The sequence below is a fragment of the Trypanosoma brucei genome, chromosome 6 (assembly GCF_000002445.2).
Source record: "Trypanosoma brucei brucei TREU927 chromosome 6, complete sequence".
Classification (NCBI taxonomy): Eukaryota; Euglenozoa; class Kinetoplastea; order Trypanosomatida; family Trypanosomatidae; genus Trypanosoma; species Trypanosoma brucei.
This window is the reverse complement of record NC_007279.1, coordinates 800,792-826,007: the sequence shown is the minus strand read 5'-3', so window position 1 is coordinate 826,007 and position 25,216 is coordinate 800,792. Positions and strand designations below refer to the sequence as shown.

Sequence of the window (25,216 nt, the reverse complement as noted above, 5' to 3'; positions counted from 1 at the left end):
ACAGATTATGCTGATGCGCACAAATAAAGAGTACAGGAAGAGTGCATCCGTTCAAATTAAAAATACAATAATAATAATGAGCGCCGATGAGTGAAAACGCAGCTAGCACCACTCCAATCTAACCGAAACGCACGGTTCCACTGCCGCATTTATTTCTTCATTTCCGCATCAACGTCGTTTCCCTGCACCGGGGACAACCTTTATCATTTCCACACCGTCAGCCTTTCCATCGTAGTACTTAAAGACATTCCGTCTCACACAGAAACCTAGCCGCTCGTACATGCGTGGTACAGCCGTAATCAGTGTTTCTGTTTCTTTTAGTAGTAGATGAACGTCATCATCATCGCTTGCCGTTGCGGAACTAGATTTCCTTTCATGTAGAAACCTACTAAGATACTCGCGTGTGTTCAAGGATGTGCACATTGTGTGTAAGCGCCAACGTAAAATCTTATTGGGTGGATTTCCGACTTGTGTCATGGCTAAAGTGCGTTCCAGTAGCCGGTAAGCAACACGGTGCCTTCGATAGTCCGGCCTTACCCAAACTACATGTATATATCCCTCAACCATTGCACCTGATGAGAAGGGAACCCACACCACACCAACGGCACCAACCAAAACAGTACCCACATCTTTTTTCATTACCTCCTCCTCTCCTAGATGTGAATCAAGTGGAAATGTTGGTTCCGAGGAGGATATACAACACGCCAATACGTACAGATGTGCCTTCTCCAGCTGTTCATGTGTTTGCGGAGGGTACGGAAAGTAATCGACATCACACAAGACATCAGTAACGGCGGCGTAACCGCTTCTGATTTCAGTCTTTTCCACATCGTGAAACACAATAGTGCATGGTTCTTTGGAACCGTCTGTAACAACACAACTGCTGCCTAAAGTCTCGCCCATTTTCACCCTCCTTTTCTTTTTTCGCACTGCAATAATTTCAAGCAGGGAGGGGGAGGTGGCAGCTTCACTTAACAGTCCATGCAGTTGACAAATCCAGATCTGAATATCCAGTTCCTAATGAAAGACCGAGAGGGAAATGAAAAACTTTAAAAATATGTGGTGAGAAAAAGAACAATTGCATTTGAACAGCACCAAAACGAAAACAAACAAACGCTTCAAATAGAGGTTAGCAAATATTTCATGTTACCAGTCATTCACCAACGATCAAAAAGAAAAATAAAAGTGTTAGTAATAAAGATAACAAAAATCAAGGAAAAGTAATAATACCGAAGAAAACCTTATTGGATAGCGTTTAAAACACAAAAACAAGAAAGAAAAGCGTCCACATTTGCACCTGAATTCCTCTTCTTTTTCTTCGTTTTGTATGCGATTTACCCTACCATATATTGATAAAAGTAAATCCTTCTCTTAAATCAAACACAATATCGTAATACACCTGAAGAACACGTAGCATGACAAACTCGTAAAACTGAATTATTTATCTTTAGAGAACAGAGAGAAAAAAGGGTGGACTTGACAGACTGCATTTAATTCTCATGAAATTGGTTTAACGTCAACAACTGTGCTTGGTTGTAGCACCACTTGCGGTGATGCAACGACACGCAGTTCCCTACTTTTCAATGAACTTTTACCGTCACCTCCCTCCTTTCGGGTTGCGATGATGAGTTCCTGCAATACAGCCATCGATTTGCCAATCGCCACATCCATTGGATGAGAATGAGAGAAGGCAAGAAGGCACGCGGCAAAAACGTCGCCCGTTCCGGTGTAGCGACCTTCATGATATGGTACCACTCCTGAAAATCGCCGCACCGCAGCTTCTGATCCCTCCTTCACGGAGTACAGAAACCGCAGGTGAGTTGGATTTTCCTGCTCACGAAACGACTTGATGATAACATGAGCAACACCACAGTTGTGGAACCAGTCAGCAGCCAGTATAGCACTACTGAGATCATTGACGGTGACGCCACTCAACAACGAAGCCTCGAAGTAATTTGGTGTGACGATATCCGCCAAAGGGACCAGCTCCCGATACGCATCCAATACTTCTTTCTTGCAGTACATGATACCATCATCGCCCATGACGGGGTCACAAATGAAGGTTAACTTCTTGTCTTCCTTTTCTCGGAGCTCCCGCACTTCCTTTAATGTGTCGCGTATTCTCCCAATAATGTCAACATTATTTATATATCCGGTCAGAATGTAGCGATAGTTGCTGAGGAAGTTATTCGCTCGGACGCCTTCCATTAGTTCGTCGTATTCCTGTAAGCTCATTCTGTGGCCCCTAATAACTGGGTACCCACTGTGGTTTGAGAGACAAACGGTGTTAATACCGTCCACATCGAAACCATGCAGCTGCAGAGGAAACGTAGCAGCCTTATTCCCGACGTAGCCATGCGTAACAAATGATTGAATCGATAAAACCGTCTTCTCTGACATTATGTGTCCTTGTTTTTCACTTCTCTCCCCCCTTCGCACGAAATGTGTGTAATAATAGAAGGCTTGTATAATACTCTGGTTCAATACTCCTTTTTTAGTCTATTTATTATAAAATGTTCTTCTTAGACACGTACAATATAGGGGGGTAAAAATAATAATGATAATAGGTTATTTGTTTTCCAATAGAAAAAAAAAGCGTGGCGACACAATCAGGGACAACAATATAAAATCGAAATAAAGCAGTATACGGGAAATACAACTGAACAAATAACTGAGGAGAACGAAGAAAAGTGTTAACCCCCTGTTCCACCGTTCACAGTATTCACAACAATAGAAGTGTCACCGAATACTGAAAAGGTGATGGTTAGAGTTGCTAAGTGGTTGGAGACGACTAGTTACTCCGTATACCACCATGAATATATATAAAAAGAAAGAAGCCAACAACTGAGTAACTACAACGAAATCGCAATAGAAACGCTAAATCGGTTCCCTGTAAATGAAAAAACAGCAAATAAATACACAGAAATAAGGGAACCGAGCTTACAACCCGATAGCACGCGAGAAAATAGAGTTATACGCATTACTGCTCACTGCGTGCCGTGCCTCAGGGTTCAAGCTCGTCCAAAATACCATTTTCCCCAAATGCATCTCCGGTTGTTGTGGAGACATCTCAGCCTCCTTGTTAGTGCTCTCACATTCATCATAGAATGGACTCAAGTTGCAAAACACTCCCCTTCCCGCTTCTTGCCTAACTCGACCCTTAGCCAGACGCCACTCTGCCACCTCAACGAGAAGTGAAACGAGACCGTGGACCGTAGATGAAAGAGCATATGAATAACCAAACACTTCCCGCTCAGCGCACCTCCCCACACGCTGAGCCAGTGGTGGCCACGGCAACGAAAAGTATCCTATATTACCACGAAAACCATTCTCCAATACACCAATAAGACGTAAGGCGGTGGGCAGAGCACCACGCGAGATACTTACCGACGCCGGGTGTTGTCCCTCAACCGTAAAACCACACACACTTACAGGGTTGCTAAAAACATACTCCACCAGTAGGTGATCTGTGTGTAGACGATGAATAATGTTCCCAGGTTTGATAAGATGCTTTTCGGGGATTGTTAAAGGAAGACATGCGGCGGCTGGTGGGGCACAAACACCCTTCAAACTCGTGAGCTTAAGACTTTCGTAACGACATACATCAGGTGGACAATTGTAGAAAAGAGAACGCACATTCCGCGTACATGAGTCGAAGCAACCCCAAACAGAGAAATGTTTCACATGCAGTAGCGCAAGGTCAGAAGATGATCCAGCAAAAAAAAGAGAAACGAGTATACCTACGGGATTTCGCACCGTTAGTGAATAACTTGAACCATCAGAGGCACTTTCCACGTCGGATGCTGCGTGCCTAAATCGTAGTTCCGCTACGCCAATCTCGCCGCTCATACAGTCTGATATACGTGCACACGCAGTTCCTTCGCTAGACTTAGCAGCGTCTGGAAGAGACACTGTTTGAACTGTTTCCCCCACGTGCATTTGTAAGTCAATGCTCCCCCGTATTTCCCCCGCCAGTGTATAGTATAGAAGGCCGTGTGAAACAACGCATCGATATGGAAGTAGAATAACAACATTTTCATTTACATATTTTTGTGTTTCTCCTGGCATATCGTTGGAAACGCAACGCCATCCCCCGAGAGAGTCACTTACATCTGCAGGGAAACTAAGCACTTCCTCAAAAAGAGACGCGGATTTGTCCTCCGTAATAGGTGCGCTGACGACGCGAGTGAAGGGCAGCGCCGTCAACTGGTAGGTTGAACCACGTAAGGCGTAAAAACTGTAATTGCTGTACGGAATTGGGAACTCAGCTGGAGACGGTGGCGTAACAGGGATGTAAAACTCGAAAGCAGCACCCCGTTCAGTGTCACTGTCCACCTCCTCACACTCTTTCGTAGTCACGTTGTAAGCAACAAGAGCATTCTCTAATTTGTCCACACGGTCCAAACATCTGCGACATACTGAGGATATAGTGGAAGAAATACCAACATCTAACAGGCGCACAGGTTCCTTTGAACGACATTCACCGCATATATGCCGCTTGCATCGGTCGCACACTTCCAAACCAAACCCGAACAGAAAACGCTGGTCACAACCTGCACAAGTTACATTCTTCCTTTGTGTCGCATTGGCCCCCCTTATGGGTCGGTCGTTTCGCGGTGGTTGGCACGTTCCAGATTGCTGCAGCAAATGCACACGGGAAAGATCTTCAAATGACTCGGGAACACGGGACGGGCACACGGAAGAGTGTGGAAATATTTGAGAGGAGGGTTTCATTACCCATAGCGGTAGTCCCAGCTTTTGAAAGCAAAAATCGCGGAAGAAACGCTTTTGTTTACACTGAAGGCGCTTCGACTCCATGTGAAATAAAAGCGGGAGGTTCAGTGCGAAAACTCCTCGCGGACAAGCACTGCGAAGTTTACGTACATACAACTCTCGAAGGGTCTGTTCCGTTATCAAGATGTCATGGTGCGAGGCGGTAGATGACTTATTCCCCTTGATGGGAGTGACTACTGTATTAGTAGTTTCATCAATGTTGGTTTTGCCGTTAATACTTTCCTCACTCCTAAAGGAACAATTCTCAGCCGCACCATCTAATGGCATCTGAAACAGAGATGACTCATTCGAATCTGTGTGTAGTTTTGCTGTGGATAACTCCCGGAGGAGCGAACACTGCTTCAAACAACTCCGACCAACAATTGTCTTCCGCTCCAGCGGAGGAATGTCGCACAAGGGCTCACCAAAAACTAAGAGCGGGAACACCGCTAGAGCATTTCTGCCCGACCCGCGAAGGGTGTAACGCAAAAACCGTGCTACAACAGGTACAATGGGACTGAACGTACTCGTAGCTCCATCCGCAACTACGCGAGCCTCATTCAGCACGGAGAAGGGCACTGATTCACAGCTCGGACGAGGTAGTTCATAGAAAATCAGATGAGGTCCTGCGTGCGCTGAGGCATTACTACCCCTGCACAACGGGAGTGGAACATCGTCCAAGACGAGGCGTTCGTGCTCCTGTCCAACATAACAGGAGGAATGCAGGGATAGTGTCAACGCCCCTGCAAAAGGTTCCCGCTGCAAAGCATCTGCGACTCGAATCGCCACATGCGTAATGTATGATACCGTCGGTAATGCGATGGTGAGTTCCACAGCTGCAATACGCAACGGTACTAGTAGAGGTTGCGATAAAGGATGAACAAGACCTTGAAGCATACGTAAGGTTGGCGTAGGTACTCCGCCAGTATTTGTAGAGTAACTGCTAGTTGCTTCATCATCATCAGATAGTGGCGGATTAGACAAGTATCGCTGCCTTGAAGCAAAAGTAGTGCGCTCATTTCCACCCCAGTCCGCGTTCGCTTCACTGACTACTCTAGAGGAAGTGTCTGACTCAGCTGTGTGAAACATGAACTGGGCACCGATAATGTAGGATTGTCCTGCCACGTGTGTCAAGAGGCGCGTCCGGTGTCTGGCGAATTCACGCTGATAGAACCCACCGGCAGGAGGAAATAAGTTCATGATAAACGAGTGAAAGGGATTGTTTAGTATTACTCTACGCGAAACAACTGAAGGACGAAATATTCCCTTCTTTGTGCTAGTAAAATCGCTGGGAGAACTACGGTCTCCATTCGCGCGGTAGAGAAAAACCATGTTCCGCGCTGTCTCCCAAATAGTAAGAGTACACGACACAGGTACCGCGCCAACAACCTGAAAAAGACATTCGCGTAATAAAGTAATCATTTCCTCGTGGCCACACGAATCCCCCACTTGCTTCAAGCCAGCGGCTGAATTGACCACTAAATCCATGATTTTTCTTGTCAATAATTTGTGTCTCTGAAGCAATTTCGCATTTGGTTGACTTTCAAAAAACTGATTGAACAACCACACAGTAACTAGGATCAGTGAAACAACGGCAGATGCCGCTGCACTAACTTCACCACTATTGCTCACACAAATACGTGGTATAATGGGTCCCGGTACTCCCGAAGACCCCGCTGTCGTCCCTCCACAGGAAATACCATTGTAACTACGAATACACTCTCTGCTCCACAGAGCATCAACAGCACTACCTTTTTCAGGCACACAATGAAGACAAGTAGCCCACGAATTGATCGCGCCAACGAAAACGGCAGGACGAAGGCTATGGGATTTGATGTGCGAAGCTAGTGACTGTAATCTTCCTTGCAACTCGTTGGTTATCGCATCACAGTGATGTGTTTCGGACGCGTAAACGCTATAGCATGATGCTGGTGTTAACCCCCTTTGACTGTCGGTCCGTCGTTTCGATGACTCACGCGAGCCGTTCACGCTTGTATTTACGGCAGCACCACCCTTGGTTGTATTGTGTGGAGGGGCCGACCCTATCAATGCCCAACACCCTGCATGCATTAGGGCAATTTTCGTCCCCATCCCGTAGCGTTGCTGATAACTGGAGAAAATGGCGGCAACATAGTCTTCCCCTATGGGGAGAGGATCCATTCCCCTCGCCGTACAGAAATCAATGCGTTGTTTTTGTTGAATAATATCCTCGTGACCAGCAAAGTCACCACCACGTCGCCATATCAATGAGGGAAGAGAATTAACAAGATTATCATCAACTTTGGAGTCATGCAACTTCATATCTGGTAGTAACAGCAACTGAAACTCTGCTTCATGTGCTGAAGTGTACTCCCGCATTTGGAAAGCAGTTTTAGCGGATTTACCAGAACAATCATTGAAGCAACCAGGTAGCGCAAGTCTGCTCAACCGCACAAGAAGGAGAGCCACATGTGGAGCTGTTTGCGGAACCACTAATGTGGAGGCGTTAAAAGATCCAAGAGCTAGGCGGCAGCAACAATCGGCGAGCCCAAAGATATCGCAGAAGGCGATCAGTTCCTCGTTCCACAGGCAATCGCAGCGCCCAAGCGCCTCCCGACCCGTACTGGGAGGTGGCAATGGAAGGAAACTCATAACCCTGGCGGCTAAAGCAGAACTGTCAGTCGAGCCATCCAGACCCCCCGGGCAAACGTTCGGAGAACTATTACCAACGTCACCATTTTCTTCATCGCTACAGGCACCACAAACACGCGTTGCCTCTTCAAATATGCTACAGTGTGAAACATCAATACCCGGGGTAAAGAATAAGTATGACTGCCTGAATGAAGACGACATGGCCATCGCAGAGTCATCTCTTAGACCTCCAGAAGGCCCCAATACCCACGATTGCAAATCCTCGCCTCCCAGCGGTTGCTGAAGTGCGGGAACTGCCACCCTTAGAGGAACAGTGTACCATCGTGCTCTCTCGACAGAAATAACGGGCAAAACTCGTTGCGGTTTGCTTCCCGAATCTGTAACAATGCACGACTTATCATCAGTTAGCAAACGTCCGGTTTCAACGAACAGCATGTATAACCTATCCTCTGTCAAACACGCCCCCGCAAAAGCAACAAATTCAAGGATAGTAAACACCTCATACTGTTCCGGCGTGCTCGGACAAAGTGCAGGAATCGCACTAACCGCCTCCCGCATCGACATAAACAAGTCCTTTCCCGGAACGCCTGTGTGGAGGAGTTGCCCCGATACGTTATCTACCGTTATAACTACAAATCGCATTTCCTTTACACTGCTTCCACCTGTTCCATTGACGTGCTCTTCTTTTAGATTGGTGGCATCGTCGGAGGGTTCCGACACCCCCTCCGCGCTCCGCAGAAATTGCTCTGTTAATGGAGTGATTCTACCTCGTAATGTAGCATCAATGCAAACGAGGGGGTGCTCAAGAACAACGAAATAGCAAGCTTGCAGCCAATCACTGTTAGTGGGATCTGCTGTGTGACGAGGGACAGCAGTGAAGAGCCGCCCTGCCATAATGATCAGATCTAAACTATGTACTATGAGGTGAACGTCAGCGTCACGTGCGGTTGAATAAATATCTATATATATATATATATATAAAGCACGGAGGGGGGAAGCTTCGGTATTAAACAGAAACCAGTGGAAGAAAATGAATGTGAAAACTTTTTGTAGAGACCGGTAACACATCATTTCACATAAATAAGAAAAACCAAAATGTTGGAGCTGCAAAATTTACTATCTAAACGTAACAAGAAGAGCACAAGTGCCTTCACCTCCAAAATGATGATATTCCCTCCCTCATGTGTTGTTTTCCTTTCTTCGTTGTCACAACCCCTCGCATTGGACACCTTTCCATACACCTTAACCATTTTTCGTTTACAAAGGAGGGGGAAAAAAAAAAGAAAGATCAAAGGGATGAAAATCACAATTCGAAAGAAAGTAAGGAGGGAAAAAGAGGGGAAAAGGGAGTAAAGATGAAGTAAAACGACCATAAGATTCAACAATAACATTTATATGAGGCTACTCCTAACAGGCCGCACAATCCTCTTGTACATAACACCCGACGTGTACACAAATGCATGTGCAAGAGAGGAATCTTGTGTAAGGAAAAAGAAGGGAACAACATGGGCAATTTGAAACGCACACACCTGCATGCATCACTTCTTCTCTTCTCTTCTCAAAATGTCACCTTACAAAAGTTTCCATTGATTATTGAGAACGTCGAAAAAAACTTTATCGTCCTCGAGTACAGCACTCACACCGTTGTAGTAGTCTAAAAACTCTGCATAAGGAACCAAACCGCATCGCTCATTTTCATCCCAGATAGTCAGAAACCCCTTCAGCATTTTATCTGACTGAAACAGATGATCTACGGAACAAGTCGGATGGTCCTGCGTATTGTAGCAGGCTTGGATGTCTATGATGTTTAAGTTTCCGTCCCTGTCATAGTCCATCCGACGGAATATATTCCACACAGCATCTTTCCGCTCCTGGCTCATTGGACCGCGAACGTAATCCATAAAGAAGTCATAGTCAATACATTCTTCTTCGTTTTTGGGGAATGCGTTATAAATACATGTTGCAACGGTATTTACATCCTCTTCCGTTCGCTGTGTATCAGAAAAAGAAAGTGTTGCATTGAAATTACGTGAATCCTTTACGAACCTCACAATACCTTCATATGACATCCACCGCCTTCCATCACTTCCCACCTTACGGAAGTGCCTTCCCATAGCTTTAATGCCTACCTCTGGGATCCCGTTTCCGACATTGAAAATATACGCCTCTCTGATGCGTTTCAACGCATCAATCGCCTCCCCTGACACTCGGTGTGTCTGTTGGAGTAAACCTGATACATTATTTCCAATGAATGCAAGTGTCTTCCCAGTGCGTGTGCGTAATTGGCTGTCATCGCAGTGCACCACTTTGTAGCGTTTCTGCCCATCATCACGCTGATTTAAGGGACCACCAAGAGTAAAGATGGAGCCTATCTGGAAGTCATCAGTGAGAAAGTGTTCCCCATCATCCTTCAAATACACATCAAAAGGGAAAGCGGGGAAGTGCCGCGTGACATTATAACCAAGCGGGCCAGGAAGTTCACGCGCCTCATCCATGTAGAAGCCACGCCAGCGCGGGAAATAACACCCAAAGAAATAGCGATGTGAGTCCGTCCCACCCTGCGAGAGCTGCACGCAATGGAAAAGAAGGGAATCACCGCGATCAATGCGATTTTCATCGCTGAAGAGTGTGGTGTCCATGGAGTGCGGCATATTTAATTCTCTAAACTCGTCGCTTGTTTTTATTTTTAGCTATTCGATGTTTTGTTTGTGCCGCAGCTTCCCGGCGCCACCGTTCCCTTTTATGAGGTTCGCATACAAATAAAGAATAAGCAGAGGAGAAACCGAAAGGTAAGTCAAACATGTAGAAGCAGCATTAACACAATGGTGGTAACAGTTAAAAATAAATAAAGAGGTGTGTTTTCGAAAGAGAAATAGAAACTTCACAGCAGGTGTTGGGAACAATATACCCTCCAGTTGGCGAACAAAGAAAAGGTGACATGCATAAAAAAAAATCAGGGGGTGCACTACTGAACATAAGAAGAAGCTGTAGCAGCAGTAGAAAATCAGATTGTGTGCGGAGTGGGGAACACTGTCCAGGGTATATGCAAAGGCTTCCCATAATGTGCACGTAAACCAATGTCGAGGCAAAATGAAGATTAAACCGAAGAGAGAACTTCCCTCTAAAGAAGTACTTTCCCTTCGGCACGCGGACGCGCATTCACTCACTCGCATGCATCCATTTCCTCGTTTTCATCATCTCTTTTTACCCTATTTGTTGTTGTTCTGCTTTTGTTTTCCTTACTGATTCCTTTCATAACACTCCCATCCACATCTATTTCTTCCTCATGCTACGACGTAATCCGCTTCTCGTCCCATTTCCCTCAAGTCATGCTGAAAGCAACAAACAATTGACTGAAAGTGCGTAAAAAGAGGACCAAAGACAAATGAACAGTAGCACGGTTTTCGAGCCCTCTGCAAACCACAGTAACTCCTTTCCAAAATACCCGTAGTTGCTCAACATGTGCACGATAGTAAAAAGGGGGAAAAAAGAGAAAAAGGGAAAAGCGATGGAAACTGCACCGCACTTCTCTACGATCGGGAGGTGCCACGCATTCAGCTGGTTGCTCCGCTTTGTTCGCACACTTGGGGGAACCCTGCGGGTCGCTACTGTAGGAAGTGCCGGAAAATCCTCGGCATTAATGAAGGCACCTCCTGATGATGGTCGAGCGGGCGCTTCAGTCGCCTGACGCCCCGGGGCCCCACCTCGCTGCTGACGAGCAGCTCCCCACGTTGACCCCGCAATGAGAGAAACGACCTCTTGAGAAGAAGAAGTAATAGAAGTATCATTATTGTTATTATTATTATTATTGTTGTTGTTGTTACTTGCATTACCGACACCGGAAACAAGTGCGGCAGCGCTACTAGCCGCTAGAGACCTGTTATTCTGCGCGTCAGCCTCAGCTCGCTTGGCCCTCTCCATCCATACGTTCGGCGGCCCCTTTTTATTCCTATTGTTGTTATTGTTCTTGTTGCCAGGACGGTTGGGCCACTGTTGATTGTTGCGCCCTATATTTTTCTGCTTATTCACTTGCTCTTCCTCCGTTTCCTCTTTCTTCATCTCTTCTCGGGCCCGACGAGCCTGCCTCATTTCGGGAGCATTTCGCATCTTATCGACGTGAATCAACGCATCCCGCTTGTCAGTTACCGGCATTGTTGCGACCAGGAGTGGAAATACGGCCTTAAAGGACTCATCTGTTATAAAGAATTGAGTCCGAAGTTGGTTGTAATACTCCGTTGTGAGCATTTTCCCATCGATGAAGTCAGCGGTGCAGCAGTGAAGCTGCGTTATCCGACGCTGGTCTTTCAATTCTTCCTGAATGGCATCGGTAAGTTTACGCTTCTGCTCCTCAGGATTTAACGGTACATTGTTTTTGTTGTTGTACGTTTCTTCACTCTCCGTGACACCGAATGCTCTTGTCAGCAACTGCGTCACTTGGCCACTCACAGATGTTTCACGTTGTTCATCTGAAGATGTCCCCTCCGTACCCCTGTATAGAATCGGTGCAAGAATATTTTTTGACCTAAAGTGTTGAGGAAGCCCTGTAACGTTATGTGGAGCAATATCAACAAAAATTTTCCTGCCCTTCTTGTTTTTACCACTGCCACCGAAAGACCGCCTCTGATTTTTACTTTCCTCTTCCCTAGATGGGACCAACGTCAAGGTTTCTTGCCTATTTATGTGGTCAAAAATAATGTGAACAGCATTTGCGTTAGTTCCAGTTGCCGGAACCGCAGGATTTACTGGGACACTATCCGGACCTGCGCCAGGAGACATGGTAAGGCGCGAGCGAATTCCATGCACGCGCTGCTTATGCACAGCGAGGTCCAAATCTGAGGCAAACACCCGCATCATTGGGTCAAGTTCGGAGCACTGCTTATGATCGCATATTTTGTGCGCTTGCTTAAAGTGCATCAGCAGCTTTCCACGGTTCTCGTAATAAGTAAAGCGAAATTCTCCACGGTTACAAATATCACACGTGAAGTGTCTTTCCCGCATGTGTTTTAGTAAATGGTCCTCATCGTACATATGCATGCCTTTGCAAAAGCGGCAAGGCGGGTGACCAAGAAATGATGCCGGATCGTGTTCGTATTCCCCCACCATGTGTAAACAAAGTGCCTCGGGGGAGTAAACCATCTGCTCAGCAAGGAATACAGAGCGATGTTGGAGGCAAATAGGGCAATAGCTTACTTCATGGTCATATTTCAAGTGCGCATGTAAATGATGTTGTTCGCAAAAAGGTTCCTGTTCACCTCTGCGCCAACACTTGGGAACAGGGCAGACAAACTCGTATAACTTTTTCAACTCTTGCGCTAACACCCTACCATGCACTTTGCACTGAAGGACACTATCAACTATCGATTCGTCGGTCAACTGACGGATAACCTCCGCACTCACCTTATCTTGACCGGGGTTAAGTCCACCGGGGATATCGCGTGTGACAAGAACGGGTCCGCATTCCCTGCACATTGGGCAACCGCCGTTATCCAGTGAGTGAATGTGCAGACCACAAATATAACAGACGTAATGGCCGCACTGAAACAACACCAACGCTTCACATGGTGAGGCACATATCAGGCATTCCACATGAGCACCTTCAACGGTAACTGACATCTCAGATCACTGCACCTCGTTTACTGTGATTAATGTTATCAGTATTGTAATTATTAGTATTATGATTCCTTATTCGTGCCGCTGTTATTGCACTGCTCAGCCCGCCCCTTCCCACTAAACTGCTGTTCAACACTCAACCAAACAAATCAAGAAGGAGCGCACAAACGCAAAATAATCCAAACAACACACCGGTTACAGAACGGAAATCGGCGAAGACAAGTCACAAATGTATTTGTTCTTTCTCAATTTTGTGGGTAAATTTTCAACCTTCCCCAATCCCTCCTACTACAAGCCTACTGTGTGGTTAGCAAACGTGAAAACATAGACAATATATAATCATTAGGAAAAAAAAGAAGTGAAGAGGAAAAACCGAGTGAAAGTAACTGAAAAAATCGGAGAAAGTTGGGAAGCCGTACTATTGTGAATGAAACAAATGCACACAGCTAATGTAGAACAAAAAAACATAAATGCATACACGTACACATAAACGTTATTGGCTGAACAAGCACGTATATTTAGGAGAAACCCGTCATATCATATATTTTTTCCCTTCCACATTTCTTTTTTTTTTAATTTTAAACCCATAGTCAAATACACAACTGGGCCTTCCTTGAACTCGCATGAACTCTTCCGAACTGCTCCATTTAACATTGTGTTTCCTGTTCTGTGGATGTAAGGGAATTGCGCTTCTGGCGCATGCTGGCTCAACTCCACCCACTGCCTCTACCATGGAAAAAGAGATGCACAATGATTCACAGTACATTCTTATGCATGCATTAAACAAAATATTGCGCGTATAAGTATAAACTGAGCATGATGTTACCAACTAAATACCTGGCACAAAGAGAAAACAAGGAAAAAGAAGAAATGCATTTTTATTATTAACATTATTGTTATTACTATAATATATTAATATATTGTTTTAATTCTCGGAAGTGACAACCACCGGCATGAGCAGAACAAAATATTCTTCTTATCTGTCTTTTTTTCTTAACAGGGCACCACACGCGCACAAACAAGAGGGATGAATACAAAAAGAATTAAAAAATTCAATCAAAGTGGGAGCGGCATATAGAGAAAACCATACACGAAAACGAATAAACACCGCATAACAAAAAACACGCAAGTAAAAAGTTGCGCTCACAAATCTACCCCACACCGCAACTAAAGGAAGGTACTTCTCTACCCGCCTCTTGCTTCCTTCATAGCTTGTGGTGACAGAAAAAGATTCTTTTCTTTTTTTAAAAAAAAGGTGCACCGCAGTGTAAAAATTTTTTCATCAGCAGAAAAATCATTAGCGTGACTGAAGCATTTTTGCATCTCGTTGCATTATTATTTCAGTTACCGCACCATAACTAGAGAAATCATAAAAGAAAGGCGACTTCGCAAGCCCCCATCCCCTTTCGCACTCACAGATGCAAAACGAAGGAAAGGAGAAAATGTGAGGGCAGAGCGGGGGAAGAGACAAATTAGAGATCAGAAAGTGAAATAACAAACTTATCTCCAAACACCGTCACCACCACAATATGAAATCTCCGTCGCACTTTCATTAGATTTTATCCCTTGTTGCACCCAGATTCCCCTTTCACGACACGCGCTCTTTGGTTATTGGTGTATTGGTTTCAGTGGCGTGAAAAGATATAACATATCTGCGAGTCTATATGCCAATAGGGTGAATGACACCCACATTATCACTGCGAAGAAGGATCTTCCCTAATTGAACAACCTCTCCGGTTTTGAGATGCACCTCCGTCGCGTCGCCCAACACGACATTCATAAACTCATCGTAACCCAACAAAACGCCCTCGATCTTCATCTTAGTTTCGTGCACAAGCCACACACACACACGTTGACTCTCTTTTAAGTAACGGTGCACGACAACAGTCGGCTTAACCATCTGCTTTGTTGTGACGCTCATTTTATCTTATTTATTTATTTTACGTCCAGTCCCGCTTGTTATTTACTTCTTTCCACAACCTTTTGTGGATTCCTTCTTTCCTCTTTATATCCCTTCTCGTGTTTTCTTCCCTTTTAAGTCTTCACAACAGTCGCTAGTGCTGAAGTAGGAAAGGAAAGTGGACTAAGAAGATGATGTGTAGTAGTAATTGTAAGTACAAGGTAATGAGCTCCACCAAAATAAAATTTAAAAAGTAAGGGTTGAAGTGAAACGCACAGCGTGGTAACAGGAAAAGATGCACGGAGAGGGAAAGTGTGGGAACAAACTGACATGAGAATATGCAGATGAAGCGATCAACATCACTCCGGTGCAGGAAGCTGAAAAAAACGGCAATGACAAGAACAACGACACACAAAAATAAAATAAAATAAGAACGCCTGTGGAAAGGGGTCCTTTTCCCATGTCTTTCCTTGTTTCTCATAAGTATACTTCGAAAGACAATTCCCTAATGTTTACCGCAGGTGTTACGCGAAGGGAGTGTTGAAGTTTCGTGTTTTCTCTCAAAACCTCCCCTTTCCCTCATTCGAACCCCTTTATTAACTGATCATTTCCCTATTCTCTCCTATAAGTATACTTTCTTCCATTATCTGAGATTGCCACATCAATCTCCACACACGATGTGACTCGCGGTTATCTCTCTTCTTGTGCGAACGGGTAAATTCACTTATTTGAATTTTCTTTTTGTTTTTTTTGTTTGTTCCCCTCTCCCGGCATACTACTTCTGCTCTCCCCTTCCAGTTCTTTGTCCCTCCTAGCCATCCCCTTTTCCTTTTTAAAAGTTTTGTATGGTTATCCTATGCAACGAGGATATGCAGAACATGAAACGAGTAACAACACATTTGTACAATTTATGTTGTCCCTTTGAATTTGATTTCTCCCAACACTGCCCAAACAGCAGTTTACCGATTTCTTTCCCGCTAGCTATTTGTCATGTGACAATTCTCTTTCGTGGTTAAGGGACAACCAACAAACGCGTCAGGGCAGTTTCGTCTCCAAAGGTCACTATTATTTTCTTTTAAATATCCACAGATGTAGTCCCATTTTCATATGCATCCACTGGCACCCATCTCCGTCCTTGCGTACACAGATATATTTTCTCTTCTTTTTTTGCAGACATGTATAAGCACTTCAACATATATTTTCGACGCCGTTTATCCCTTTTCTCTCTCTGTGAGTGCATAATTAATTAGCTACTGCACGATTTATCTCCCCCTCTACGACCTTTACTGTCCTTTTCGACACTTACCAATTTCACACTTTATCCCCCGCTGTTTATTCCGTATCCAAAACTTAATGGTAAAGCTGGTCGTAGAAGAGCATATATACACCCTGCTCGCGTTCAAACACACTTGATTCATCCACAGTATAAATTTCTTCATCGTCGCAGTAGAACCACATGGATGGTTTGGTATGGCTCCGTACATGAGCAACATAATGCCCACCGTGAAGTGAACCAACATGCGAGATTATGCCGACGAGCTCCAAGTCCAACTGACTCCGTCGGTTGTCAGTACTCTCCTCCACGCTACTCGTACAGCCATCGCCACCGGAAACATGTACCAGCGAATTGCTGGGTCGGGAAACACTACGATGTGTGTTCACATTTGTTTGGACGATCGTTTGCGGCATTTTCGTGTCCCCACATCCGCTTGCCGCACTGCCCACTATATACTTACTAAGGTTCAGTCTTTTTGGGAAAGAAACTGCGCCAGGAACTTTGTATACGCCACGGTCGTCGCACTTGAACCGTAGTAAGTGTAACGCGAGTGATCCATTAAATCTCCCGATTGATGTTTCCACGTCTGCGTCTTGGTAGAGACAGTTGAGACTCTTTGCTTCCGCATTTGCTTTCTTCCTGAGCTTCCGTGCCTCGTTCTCCGCACGAATATCGTTGTTTTTCTTCGTTTGCTCCGCAGGAGATAGTTTGTTAAAGCACACTTCACAGGCGTACTGAGAATCCCCGTTAAGTGTCGATCTTTCGAAAAGTTTTTCAAGGCTATCTTCAACGCTGTTCGTAACGGGTATTGAAAGCGCCATGAACACTTCATCCCGTTTGACTTGGTTTTTACACCCTCTGCATGTTACTGTAGTACAGAGCATACCTTCGAAAGGGACACGTTGACTCCCTTTCTTTTCTTCTTCACTTTTACCCTTATCTAACTCATCAGCGATACCATTGATCAGCGTAATGAAGAGTTCCTGACTGTCCTGTTGATCCCCGTCACCAAACATTGGAACAATTTCAGATAAACTGCCCATCAAAGCACGGGCAAGGCCATCCACGATACCTTGTCTATCACCTGCGCACGGGCCGCTCTTCATAAACCCTATCATTTCGGACATATGATGCACCAACGTGTGTGAACCGGTGAATTTTTGACGGATCATAAAATCAATAAAGGTATTGCATTGAAGAATACATTGGAGAACGGAGTTGAAATAACATGTGTTGCGCCGATTTTCAAAGCCGGAGATACAAGCCTCCACTAGTGTGCCCGCCCGTGCTCTCACGCAACGACTGTTAGAAGAGGTTGCTGCACGTGAGTTGGCCTGCTTATTCGTCTCCACATAAGAATACGTTTCATAGTTGCTGTTTTGACGCCTCGTGTCTGTTGCAATTCCTGAATCCAGTACGCCGCGAGCACGGGGAGCCCCGAACGAGCCTTCGTCGTAATCAGGAGCCAAAGAAATGTTTCTCTCGACGCAGTGTAACACCTTCGCTACATTTTCGCAAAGAGTTATCAAGTCAACCCCTAAACATGGTAAGCTGTTCCGCACAGGCAACTTGATCGGGTCTTCATGGCATTCCACACACGATATAATGCCATACGTCCCTACCTTTTCAAATGAAACCTTTGAAACCTTCAAGTTATTCATCGTTACGGTACGCCTCTCAGGTGATTCGACTTGACACAAGTTTATCGTAACTGTCGGCAACGGTGCACCAACGGCAGGTGAGTTCACATCCGTCCCCCATCTCGGTTTCACGGCAAAAAAGATACGGTGGCCCCCATTTATTTTATCGTCTGTGCCAACACCAGACATTCTCGAGTTGTCATAATGCGACTTTCGGTGCACTCCACAGCAATATAACCCACAGCGAAGACACATCCAAAGTTGCGGATCATTATCACATGATTTGATGCTTCCTAAATCCGCAGCAGCTTCAGCACTCCCTGCATAACCAATTCCATCGGCAACGCTGCGCATCGCACAGAACAGCTTTTTTTGATCCGATGCTACATCTTGAGGTTTCATACAACGCCTGGCAGCGGCTTCTAAAAACTCGCTGGGTTTCCACACCACACAACATTTGCAAATTGTTTTCGACATGGCAAGGCCTGCGGTGGCTACACACTTTCACCTGGTAAAGAAAAGCACAATATTTCTTTCCCTACAGCTAACCTTTTAGGAAATAGAGGAGAGAGAAAGAAAATTAAAAGGAAAAGAAAAAAAGAAAGTGCACCCCATTATTAATCTCATCAGCACTTTGTGAATGCCCGAATTTGAATAAGTGGAACATAAACACTCACAATTCAACTTACTTAATATCGGTGCTGTCGACCTTCAAAACAACATTTGAATGCTTTCTCACAAGTTAATTTTCGTAATACACACTACCTCAGGAAAGAATCAAACTTACAAGTTCCTCTCATCAACATTTCCTCCCCTTTTTACCATTTGGGTTTCCCCTTCGCACCACAGTTACTTAATAATAAAGCGACTGCAGGAATTAGTGCTAAACGCAGCTCTTGATGGTCTACGCGCGTTCTCTTGTCAACTTTATCGCACATGTTTTTACCTTTTTTTTGTCGTTGTTGTTATCTTTGCCTCATCGACGACGTGTGTTATGTCAAATTTTCTTCTTCCTTGTAATTCGGGTCTGGTGAATGTGTTATTTATTCAAACATGCGTGTGGAAAAGAAAAAAAACCAAAGTAGACGCAAAATAGCGATAAAGAAGTGTTAAAACACAGATAATAAGAGGAGAAGGAGAATAAAAAAGCAGAAGGTTACTTGCAGTATACACAAATAAATTGGAAAAAAAAACTCGCCGTGGAAACAATTTCCTCACAGCTCGTTGTTAACATCGTACGCAAATGTAGTAGATAATTTTTATACTTCATCTCACACAGTTTTGATAATCCGCAGCTGAAAAACGTGTATCAATAGGGATCACGATTTCTGTGTTTCGTTGTCACATTTTGTTTTATTATCCAACCAGTAATATGAAAAAAAAAGGAGGGGTAATCGATGTGGCTCTCAGAGTTAAAGGGTTCATAATTTGTGTGCTTATCATGCCCGTTACGGAACTCTAAGAAAACACTCAGAAAAATTAATTCATCAGCGAGCCACAATAAGAGGGAGAGTTGAATAGGGTAAGGAATATAAACCCCTATCTTTTATACGAGAATATGCAATTACCTATGATATTTAATTCGAGGGGAACGAAAACAAACGCTCACAAGTGATCGCAGTAACGGGAAGCGGAACACAATGCGAATTTAAAAAAAGAACTAGAAACCAATACGCAGCCTTTTCACTAATTTACACAACCGGATGCAAAATAACACACTCCTGGAGGAAGGAGGAAAGGTGAAGACACTCTTCATCCCCATCTCTCTTCCCTCACTCGAAAGTCTCCTGCAGTGACGTTATTTACTTTCCGATAATATTTTTCCACTCCCCCTCAACAAGGCAACACACACACACAAAAAAAAGAAATAGATACCAGGACGATATCTTTAGTCTCCATATATCTAGATGCACCATATAAACCTGCGTCTAACACTGCACAACGAAAGATAAATTTATAATATCATCTACCTAGCTTATATGCGTGAGTACAAAAAAATGGGGGAGAAACACAATTTGAATTGGCAACAAACTATTGTAAAACTCACACGCCAATCAAAAATAATTGGGTAAAACAGACAAGGATGTCGAAGAACAAGGCACTAACCAAAACAACAACTGCAGCAATAAAGCACAAAACCAAATTTTCACAAATAACTATCCAAACCACGATAATACGACGCACACAGCGCACACACTTCCATTGCGGTAGGAATGGCACCGAAGGCGTAAAATACATGCCACATTCGATGTAAATGTAACTTCAGACACCATATCACTATCAAAGCTATTGCAGCTGTTGTGTGGGAGCAGCAGTGCATAAAGTTCACGGTACCACTTCGCAGCGTACGTCCCGTAAAAATACCCCAGCAGGTGACGAAAAGCAACATGAAGCTAACAACTAAATAAACATTTACAGATCGGCGAAGGTCCACACGATCACCACCGCCAGATACCTCATTATCCCGAGACTCAATCAATACAAAATCATCACTTGATCCAGCCACGCAAATGAGTGCCGTGAGGTACAGTAATATGGAGAAGATTCGGAAGGGAATCAAAATAGTGGTGTTACATCGACGGGGGAAAGTCGTGTAAAACCCGCTGAATTTTTTGCATGACGGTGTGAGAGTGCGGTACATTTACCCGCCAAGTTCCCTGCGCACACCTCTTCAGGGCCTCAAGTATGGCAATGGCACCTTAAGGGTTGGTGAATACAAATCACTAGCACTATTCAGGAAGTAAGTGAGGAGGTTTAAAAAAAACGAAAGGAAAAGCGCCAACGTGTGCACGACACATGGGCACTAACAAAATGGTAAGACGTGGTAACAAGTAGTAACAGGAAAAGGAATAATTAGTGATGTACACTGCGAGGAGCCAAATGCAAAGAGGATATTAAACATTATTTTTATGCGATGTGACAATGCCACTGTGAGAGCTATACGAGGTGTCGTTTTTCTTTACGAAAACCCCCACCCGTCTCACTCGCAGGAGGTGGGGTTTCCAAGTAAATTCATCTGAAGGGAACCTCCCTCCTCATGTAACAATTGATTCTTATTCCCACTCTTCCCTTTTCTCTTACGCCGTCGTTTCCGCTGACAACTATTTACCATGTCATTCATCGTGTCCCCAAGTTCGTGCTGTGAGCTGCTTCCAATGTCCTTCTTCAACTCATTCAACCTGCCGGCATCAGCAGAGTGTGAATCACGGCGTGGAGATCGTGATTGCCCCCACAAAATTTCTTCGACAGCGTCACACATATTGGATACCGCCACCTGCTTCGACTTTGAGCATTTATTGCGCAAAACATGAAGTGGAACCCACTCTGCCCCGATGAATTCCCGTCTGGTGCCCGGAACGGAATGGAAGTTCAAATGGTTTATGACAGACGACTGCATACTATAGAGAAGGGGATACAGTTCCTGACCCACAATTCCGATACGTCTCCATGATTTAGATTTGTAGCGAAAGGCAGAACGTGGTCCGTCACAGTTCTGGGGTTCGCCACACTCAGGTTTCGAGTAGGTGATCTCACTAATGAACTGAAGTTGGTCGCAGTGCACCCCGATCTCTTCCATTACTTCACGAGTCGCAGTTTGTTGAACCGTTTCACCCCTCTTCGCACCACCTTGAACACACTGTATTGTGCTGCGATCATCGTACCGCCGACATCCCAGGAAATGGCCGTTTTCGTTCATGATGAAGACACAAACACTACGGCGAAACTTCTTCCCGTCGGAAGAAGTCACTACCACCTCGCCTTCATGGGTGAACTCCACATCATCACATGTGGGGTCACTGCCACGTGGTAATTTTCCATTAGTTTGGAAAACCTTAGGAGGCTTACCCGCGGTTTCGTTTGGCATTCTTTAACTATAAAAATAAACGTGATAGTTTGTGTGCACGTGAATTTTTTTTTCTAAAATGCTATTACAGAACTCAAAACTGGGTACGCGCCGAACAATGTATATAATTGAGACCGTGTAAAATATAAAAGGAACAAACAGGGTACAGCATGGTATCGTAAGATATAACGGATAAAAACAGCCTCTTAGGGGATAGTGATAGGATCCACCAACCGGCTTGCAGCCCAACCACAGCGCCGCTACGCACAGCATCGTGCCACAACTAGGCATCCTGCATGAGAAACTGGTACGCCTCCAGCAGAAAAGTATCAACAGGTAAAACAACACCGTTTGTTGTGAGACCTTTAAAAGAAACCTCACAGATCCTCCGTACGACTTCAGTTCCGACTTGCCCACCACATGTCGTTACACCACACTCTCGGAGATCCAGAAGCAACAACCACAAGGGGAATAAAAGGGAGTCCACAGCTCGTCTCGCCGTTGTTGATTCCCCCTCTTCTAAACGTGTTGTGCTTGCGCACATAACACGAGAAACGAGCTGCGCCAAATCGCTAACGCTGCGTGGTATGTTGCTTTCATGCTGCTCCTTTCCTTTAGGTTGCACACCCACAGAGCTGCCTGTACGCTCCCTATACAATCTGAGAACTAAAGGCCTCCTCCTCTGCGACCTTAACTGCAACTGCAGCAGGGTGGATTGATACTTGGCTATGGTTTGGATATGAGTTTGAATATTCCCCAGCAGCCGCAAAGACTCGTGGCAGCCGCCACCGTAACCTGCAGTGCCGTTATCCCTCGAACGTTTTAATGAGTGGCTGTTCACGCCGTCTTTTCTGTGATACCCTACGCGGCGCATAAGACGCACGCGAGTGTCAGCGTACACCCTTCCCCAAACCGCCTCGGCTCCCCCGCTTACCGCTTCAAGTGATTCCTCAAACAGCTGAATTGGTAGAAGCTCCGCTGTAGCAACGGGGGAATGAGACGGCGTAGCGTCCAGAATACTTAGCAGCAGTTGATTAAGTAAAGGAGTAAAAACCATATCGACTTCCCCAGCATCCTCCTCTCCCTCACGCACTGACTCCTCCATTATGTTCTGCAAGACGGACTGTCGCATAATAAACCCAGTCTTTTCAGAGAGATCTGTAAAGAACTGACTGTGGTCCACATGAAGAAACAGCGCTTGCGGTACAACCTTGGGATTCAGAACTAAAAACGGGATTAGTAGAGGAGGAACCCCATCTTGCCCTTCGCTATTACCCTCCTTGTCTCCACAGCCCTCCGCAGAGATGCTCCCCTCTGTCGTACCAACTCCATCATCTCCCGAAGGTCTTAGTAAAGTGAAGGATGCGTGTTGAGATAGTCCCCGGGCCCAATCAAGCGCCGACACGCGCCAGTAGCAGGGCAACATATGCGCTACTCGACAACGTGATGATGGCGCTTCGGCATTGAAACCGCTAGGTGTTGAATAAGTCTGTGCCCTATACTCCGCCACGAAGTAGAGAACAGTGAATGGCAAATCAACGAGCCACATTGCATCCTCTGCTAGCTGCTGGTCGAGGATGTGTGAAACTTGTACATCCCTTTTTGTGGGTGGAACTGTTATATGTAGATGTATATCGTGGTAGGAGCTGCCCTCATCTTTTGTTGACTTCCCCTGCCGCAGCTTTTCCTCATAACTGAGAGTACCTACGAAACAAACAGAAGATAAAGACGTTGCATCAAACAAACGACATTTTTCCCAACCGTCACGAAGTATGAGAAGTCGCACGAGATCAAGATGCATTCCGGTAGTCGGTAAAATATCAGTCACACCAATACTGCGCATAAACGACGACGATACGCCCTTCCGAAGCAGTTCCCAGGGGCCGCAGAGGTTCTGACGAAGGACAGTTACCACAAATGCTGATGACAACAGCAGTAGCGACACGTACACCTCTCGCACATATTGTTGTGGTAAGCACCACGAGTTAGGTGGTAAGGGCATCACACACAAGCTGTATAGGGCTATCTGTCGCTCTTGATGAAGGAATTCAGTCCATCCGGGCACATCAGAAAGCAAGCACATCGACCAGGTACGTAGAAGCGCAGAAACCACAGAAAGAAAAGATGTTTCTTTATTAGCCCTGAGCAATTCAGGGAAACTAGCATTGTCCTTGTGAGTGGCGTTCCATTTGAGTTCCAAGGCGGCACTGATCACAGCAGTTTTACCACGTAGCGCAACGGCCGGGGACACAGCGGGGTTTCCCCCAACAGTTCCGTACAGTGTCTCATCTGAGAGCAACACAGCATGCCGCGTACAAAGAAATCCTCTACGTAAGCTAAGAAGCGCATTCTTACCGTCGCTGCGGGCTATTACCCATGTGTTGGAAGTGGACGCGGTTGCCCGATTAACCGCCGCTGTCCACGCAAAGTCAGCAATCTGTAACAGTCCCATCAGGTTTTGGTATATTGCATGGTCACAGTGAAAGAAATATATGCTAGAAGCCAAAGACTCGCTAAGATGACCCGCATCTTCTTCAGCCTTCATATGGGTGTAAGCGGGGTATTGTTGTACCAGCCACTTTGCCCCATTATAAACCTCCACAGAAGGTTGAGCGGTATCTTCTCCCACCGACCGCACAAAAGCACAAAGAAGGTCTGCTGGCTGCGAAGGTAAGGGGGAAAGCAATACTACTTCCCAACCGCTGTCGTCGCCTTCCTGCAAAGGACTAATACTCACTACATTCACATCGACCGCAGCAAAACCCGAGCCAGTATCATGCCCATTCGCGTATTCTATCCTCGGGCAAATGTAATACTCGTACTGGTGTTGGCCAACCAGCAAAATGTAGTTGTCGTCGCTCTCATCTTGCGTACCGTCACCTCTTTCGGCAAAACAGGCATTTGCAATACGTTGCCCTACAGTAGGTTTCGACGTAACTGTGAACCGCGGGTAAGAAACATTCTGCAGACGCTCAAGAGATTCCACGACAATATCCACGCACAACTTCAAAACGCAAAATGTAGATGAATCTTCTGCGCTCATTCCAGACACTGCGCTATGAACCAACTCAAGAATAAACAATTTTTCAAACTTATCGTCACACTCAGGCTCAACAGTATCGTCGCTATCACCACCAATATCGAGTTCCAATTCACCTCCCATGGGGTATTCTTCTGTAGAAAGTGGTGTCCAAGAAGGTTGCGCGACATGGTGTTTGCTCTCAGCACTGACTCGATCTGTAGCGTATAGTGTTTGCTCGTTTAGTTGCAATTCATGCCACTCGCTCACTATGTCACTATCACATGTAGCGTTTGCACCAGGTGTATCACTCCCTTCACACACCTTTGAAATCAATACACGAGCCTGGCGGATTCTGTGAAGGGGAGATAATGTAAGGAGTAGCATGGGGTGACCCTCTGCCACACGTCGCATAACAACAGGAGGTGTAGCCAGTTCCTTTGAAGCATTAGCTACCTCCCTAGAAACTGCGTTGGTGAAGTCCAGTGTAATGGTCGAGCTGATGAAAATATCACCACTACTC

At 45.3% G+C, this 25,216-nt stretch overlaps 10 protein-coding genes and 3 non-coding genes across 13 annotated transcripts, besides 4 other annotated features; all 13 read right to left on the bottom strand.

Moving 5' to 3' along the window:
* Positions 1-25,216: part of a sequence feature (sequence corresponds to BAC RPCI93-5F5) that runs on past both edges of the window.
* Positions 169-903, bottom strand: Tb927.6.2750 (hypothetical protein, conserved; the record flags this gene model as incomplete). The annotated part of the gene is made up of 1 exon (XM_840303.1): positions 169-903. The coding sequence occupies one exon, from the start codon at positions 901-903 to the stop codon at positions 169-171; it is 735 nt and encodes a 244-aa protein (XP_845396.1).
* Positions 1,498-2,400, bottom strand: Tb927.6.2740 (pyridoxal kinase; the record flags this gene model as incomplete). Its single annotated transcript, XM_840302.1, has 1 exon — positions 1,498-2,400. One exon carries the CDS (start codon positions 2,398-2,400, stop codon positions 1,498-1,500), a length of 903 nt encoding a protein of 300 aa, XP_845395.1.
* Positions 2,941-8,475, bottom strand: Tb927.6.2730 (hypothetical protein, conserved; the record flags this gene model as incomplete). Its single annotated transcript, XM_840301.1, has 1 exon — positions 2,941-8,475. One exon carries the CDS (start codon positions 8,473-8,475, stop codon positions 2,941-2,943), a length of 5,535 nt encoding a protein of 1,844 aa, XP_845394.1.
* Positions 8,356-8,384: a microsatellite.
* Positions 8,976-10,055, bottom strand: Tb927.6.2720 (calcium-binding protein, putative; the record flags this gene model as incomplete). Its single annotated transcript, XM_840300.1, has 1 exon — positions 8,976-10,055. One exon carries the CDS (start codon positions 10,053-10,055, stop codon positions 8,976-8,978), a length of 1,080 nt encoding a protein of 359 aa, XP_845393.1.
* Positions 10,732-13,017, bottom strand: Tb927.6.2710 (hypothetical protein, conserved; the record flags this gene model as incomplete). Its single annotated transcript, XM_840299.1, has 1 exon — positions 10,732-13,017. One exon carries the CDS (start codon positions 13,015-13,017, stop codon positions 10,732-10,734), a length of 2,286 nt encoding a protein of 761 aa, XP_845392.1.
* Positions 11,187-11,227: a microsatellite.
* Positions 13,889-13,945: a microsatellite.
* On the bottom strand, positions 14,675-14,935 carry Tb927.6.2700 (small nuclear ribonucleoprotein Sm-E; the record flags this gene model as incomplete). The annotated part of the gene is made up of 1 exon (XM_840298.1): positions 14,675-14,935. One exon carries the CDS (start codon positions 14,933-14,935, stop codon positions 14,675-14,677), a length of 261 nt encoding a protein of 86 aa, XP_845391.1.
* On the bottom strand, positions 16,265-18,184 carry Tb927.6.2690 (ubiquitin carboxyl-terminal hydrolase, putative; the record flags this gene model as incomplete). The annotated part of the gene is made up of 1 exon (XM_840297.1): positions 16,265-18,184. The coding sequence occupies one exon, from the start codon at positions 18,182-18,184 to the stop codon at positions 16,265-16,267; it is 1,920 nt and encodes a 639-aa protein (XP_845390.1).
* Positions 18,539-18,637, bottom strand: Tb927.6.2689. Its single transcript, XR_002990054.1, has one exon. It is a non-coding gene; the product is annotated as a C/D snoRNA, TB6C2C2 (small nucleolar RNA).
* On the bottom strand, positions 19,097-19,167 carry Tb927.6.2686. Its single transcript, XR_002990053.1, has one exon. It is a non-coding gene; the product is annotated as an H/ACA snoRNA, TB6Cs2H1 (small nucleolar RNA).
* Tb927.6.2683 lies at positions 19,234-19,323 on the bottom strand. The gene has a single exon (XR_002990052.1). It is a non-coding gene; the product is annotated as a C/D snoRNA, TB6C2C1 (small nucleolar RNA).
* Tb927.6.2680 (hypothetical protein, conserved) lies at positions 19,977-20,471 on the bottom strand (the record flags this gene model as incomplete). Its single annotated transcript, XM_840296.1, has 1 exon — positions 19,977-20,471. One exon carries the CDS (start codon positions 20,469-20,471, stop codon positions 19,977-19,979), a length of 495 nt encoding a protein of 164 aa, XP_845389.1.
* Tb927.6.2670 (NUDIX hydrolase, conserved) lies at positions 20,811-21,695 on the bottom strand (the record flags this gene model as incomplete). Its single annotated transcript, XM_840295.1, has 1 exon — positions 20,811-21,695. The coding sequence occupies one exon, from the start codon at positions 21,693-21,695 to the stop codon at positions 20,811-20,813; it is 885 nt and encodes a 294-aa protein (XP_845388.1).
* On the bottom strand, positions 21,958-25,107 carry Tb927.6.2660 (hypothetical protein, conserved; the record flags this gene model as incomplete). Its single annotated transcript, XM_840294.1, has 1 exon — positions 21,958-25,107. The coding sequence occupies one exon, from the start codon at positions 25,105-25,107 to the stop codon at positions 21,958-21,960; it is 3,150 nt and encodes a 1,049-aa protein (XP_845387.1).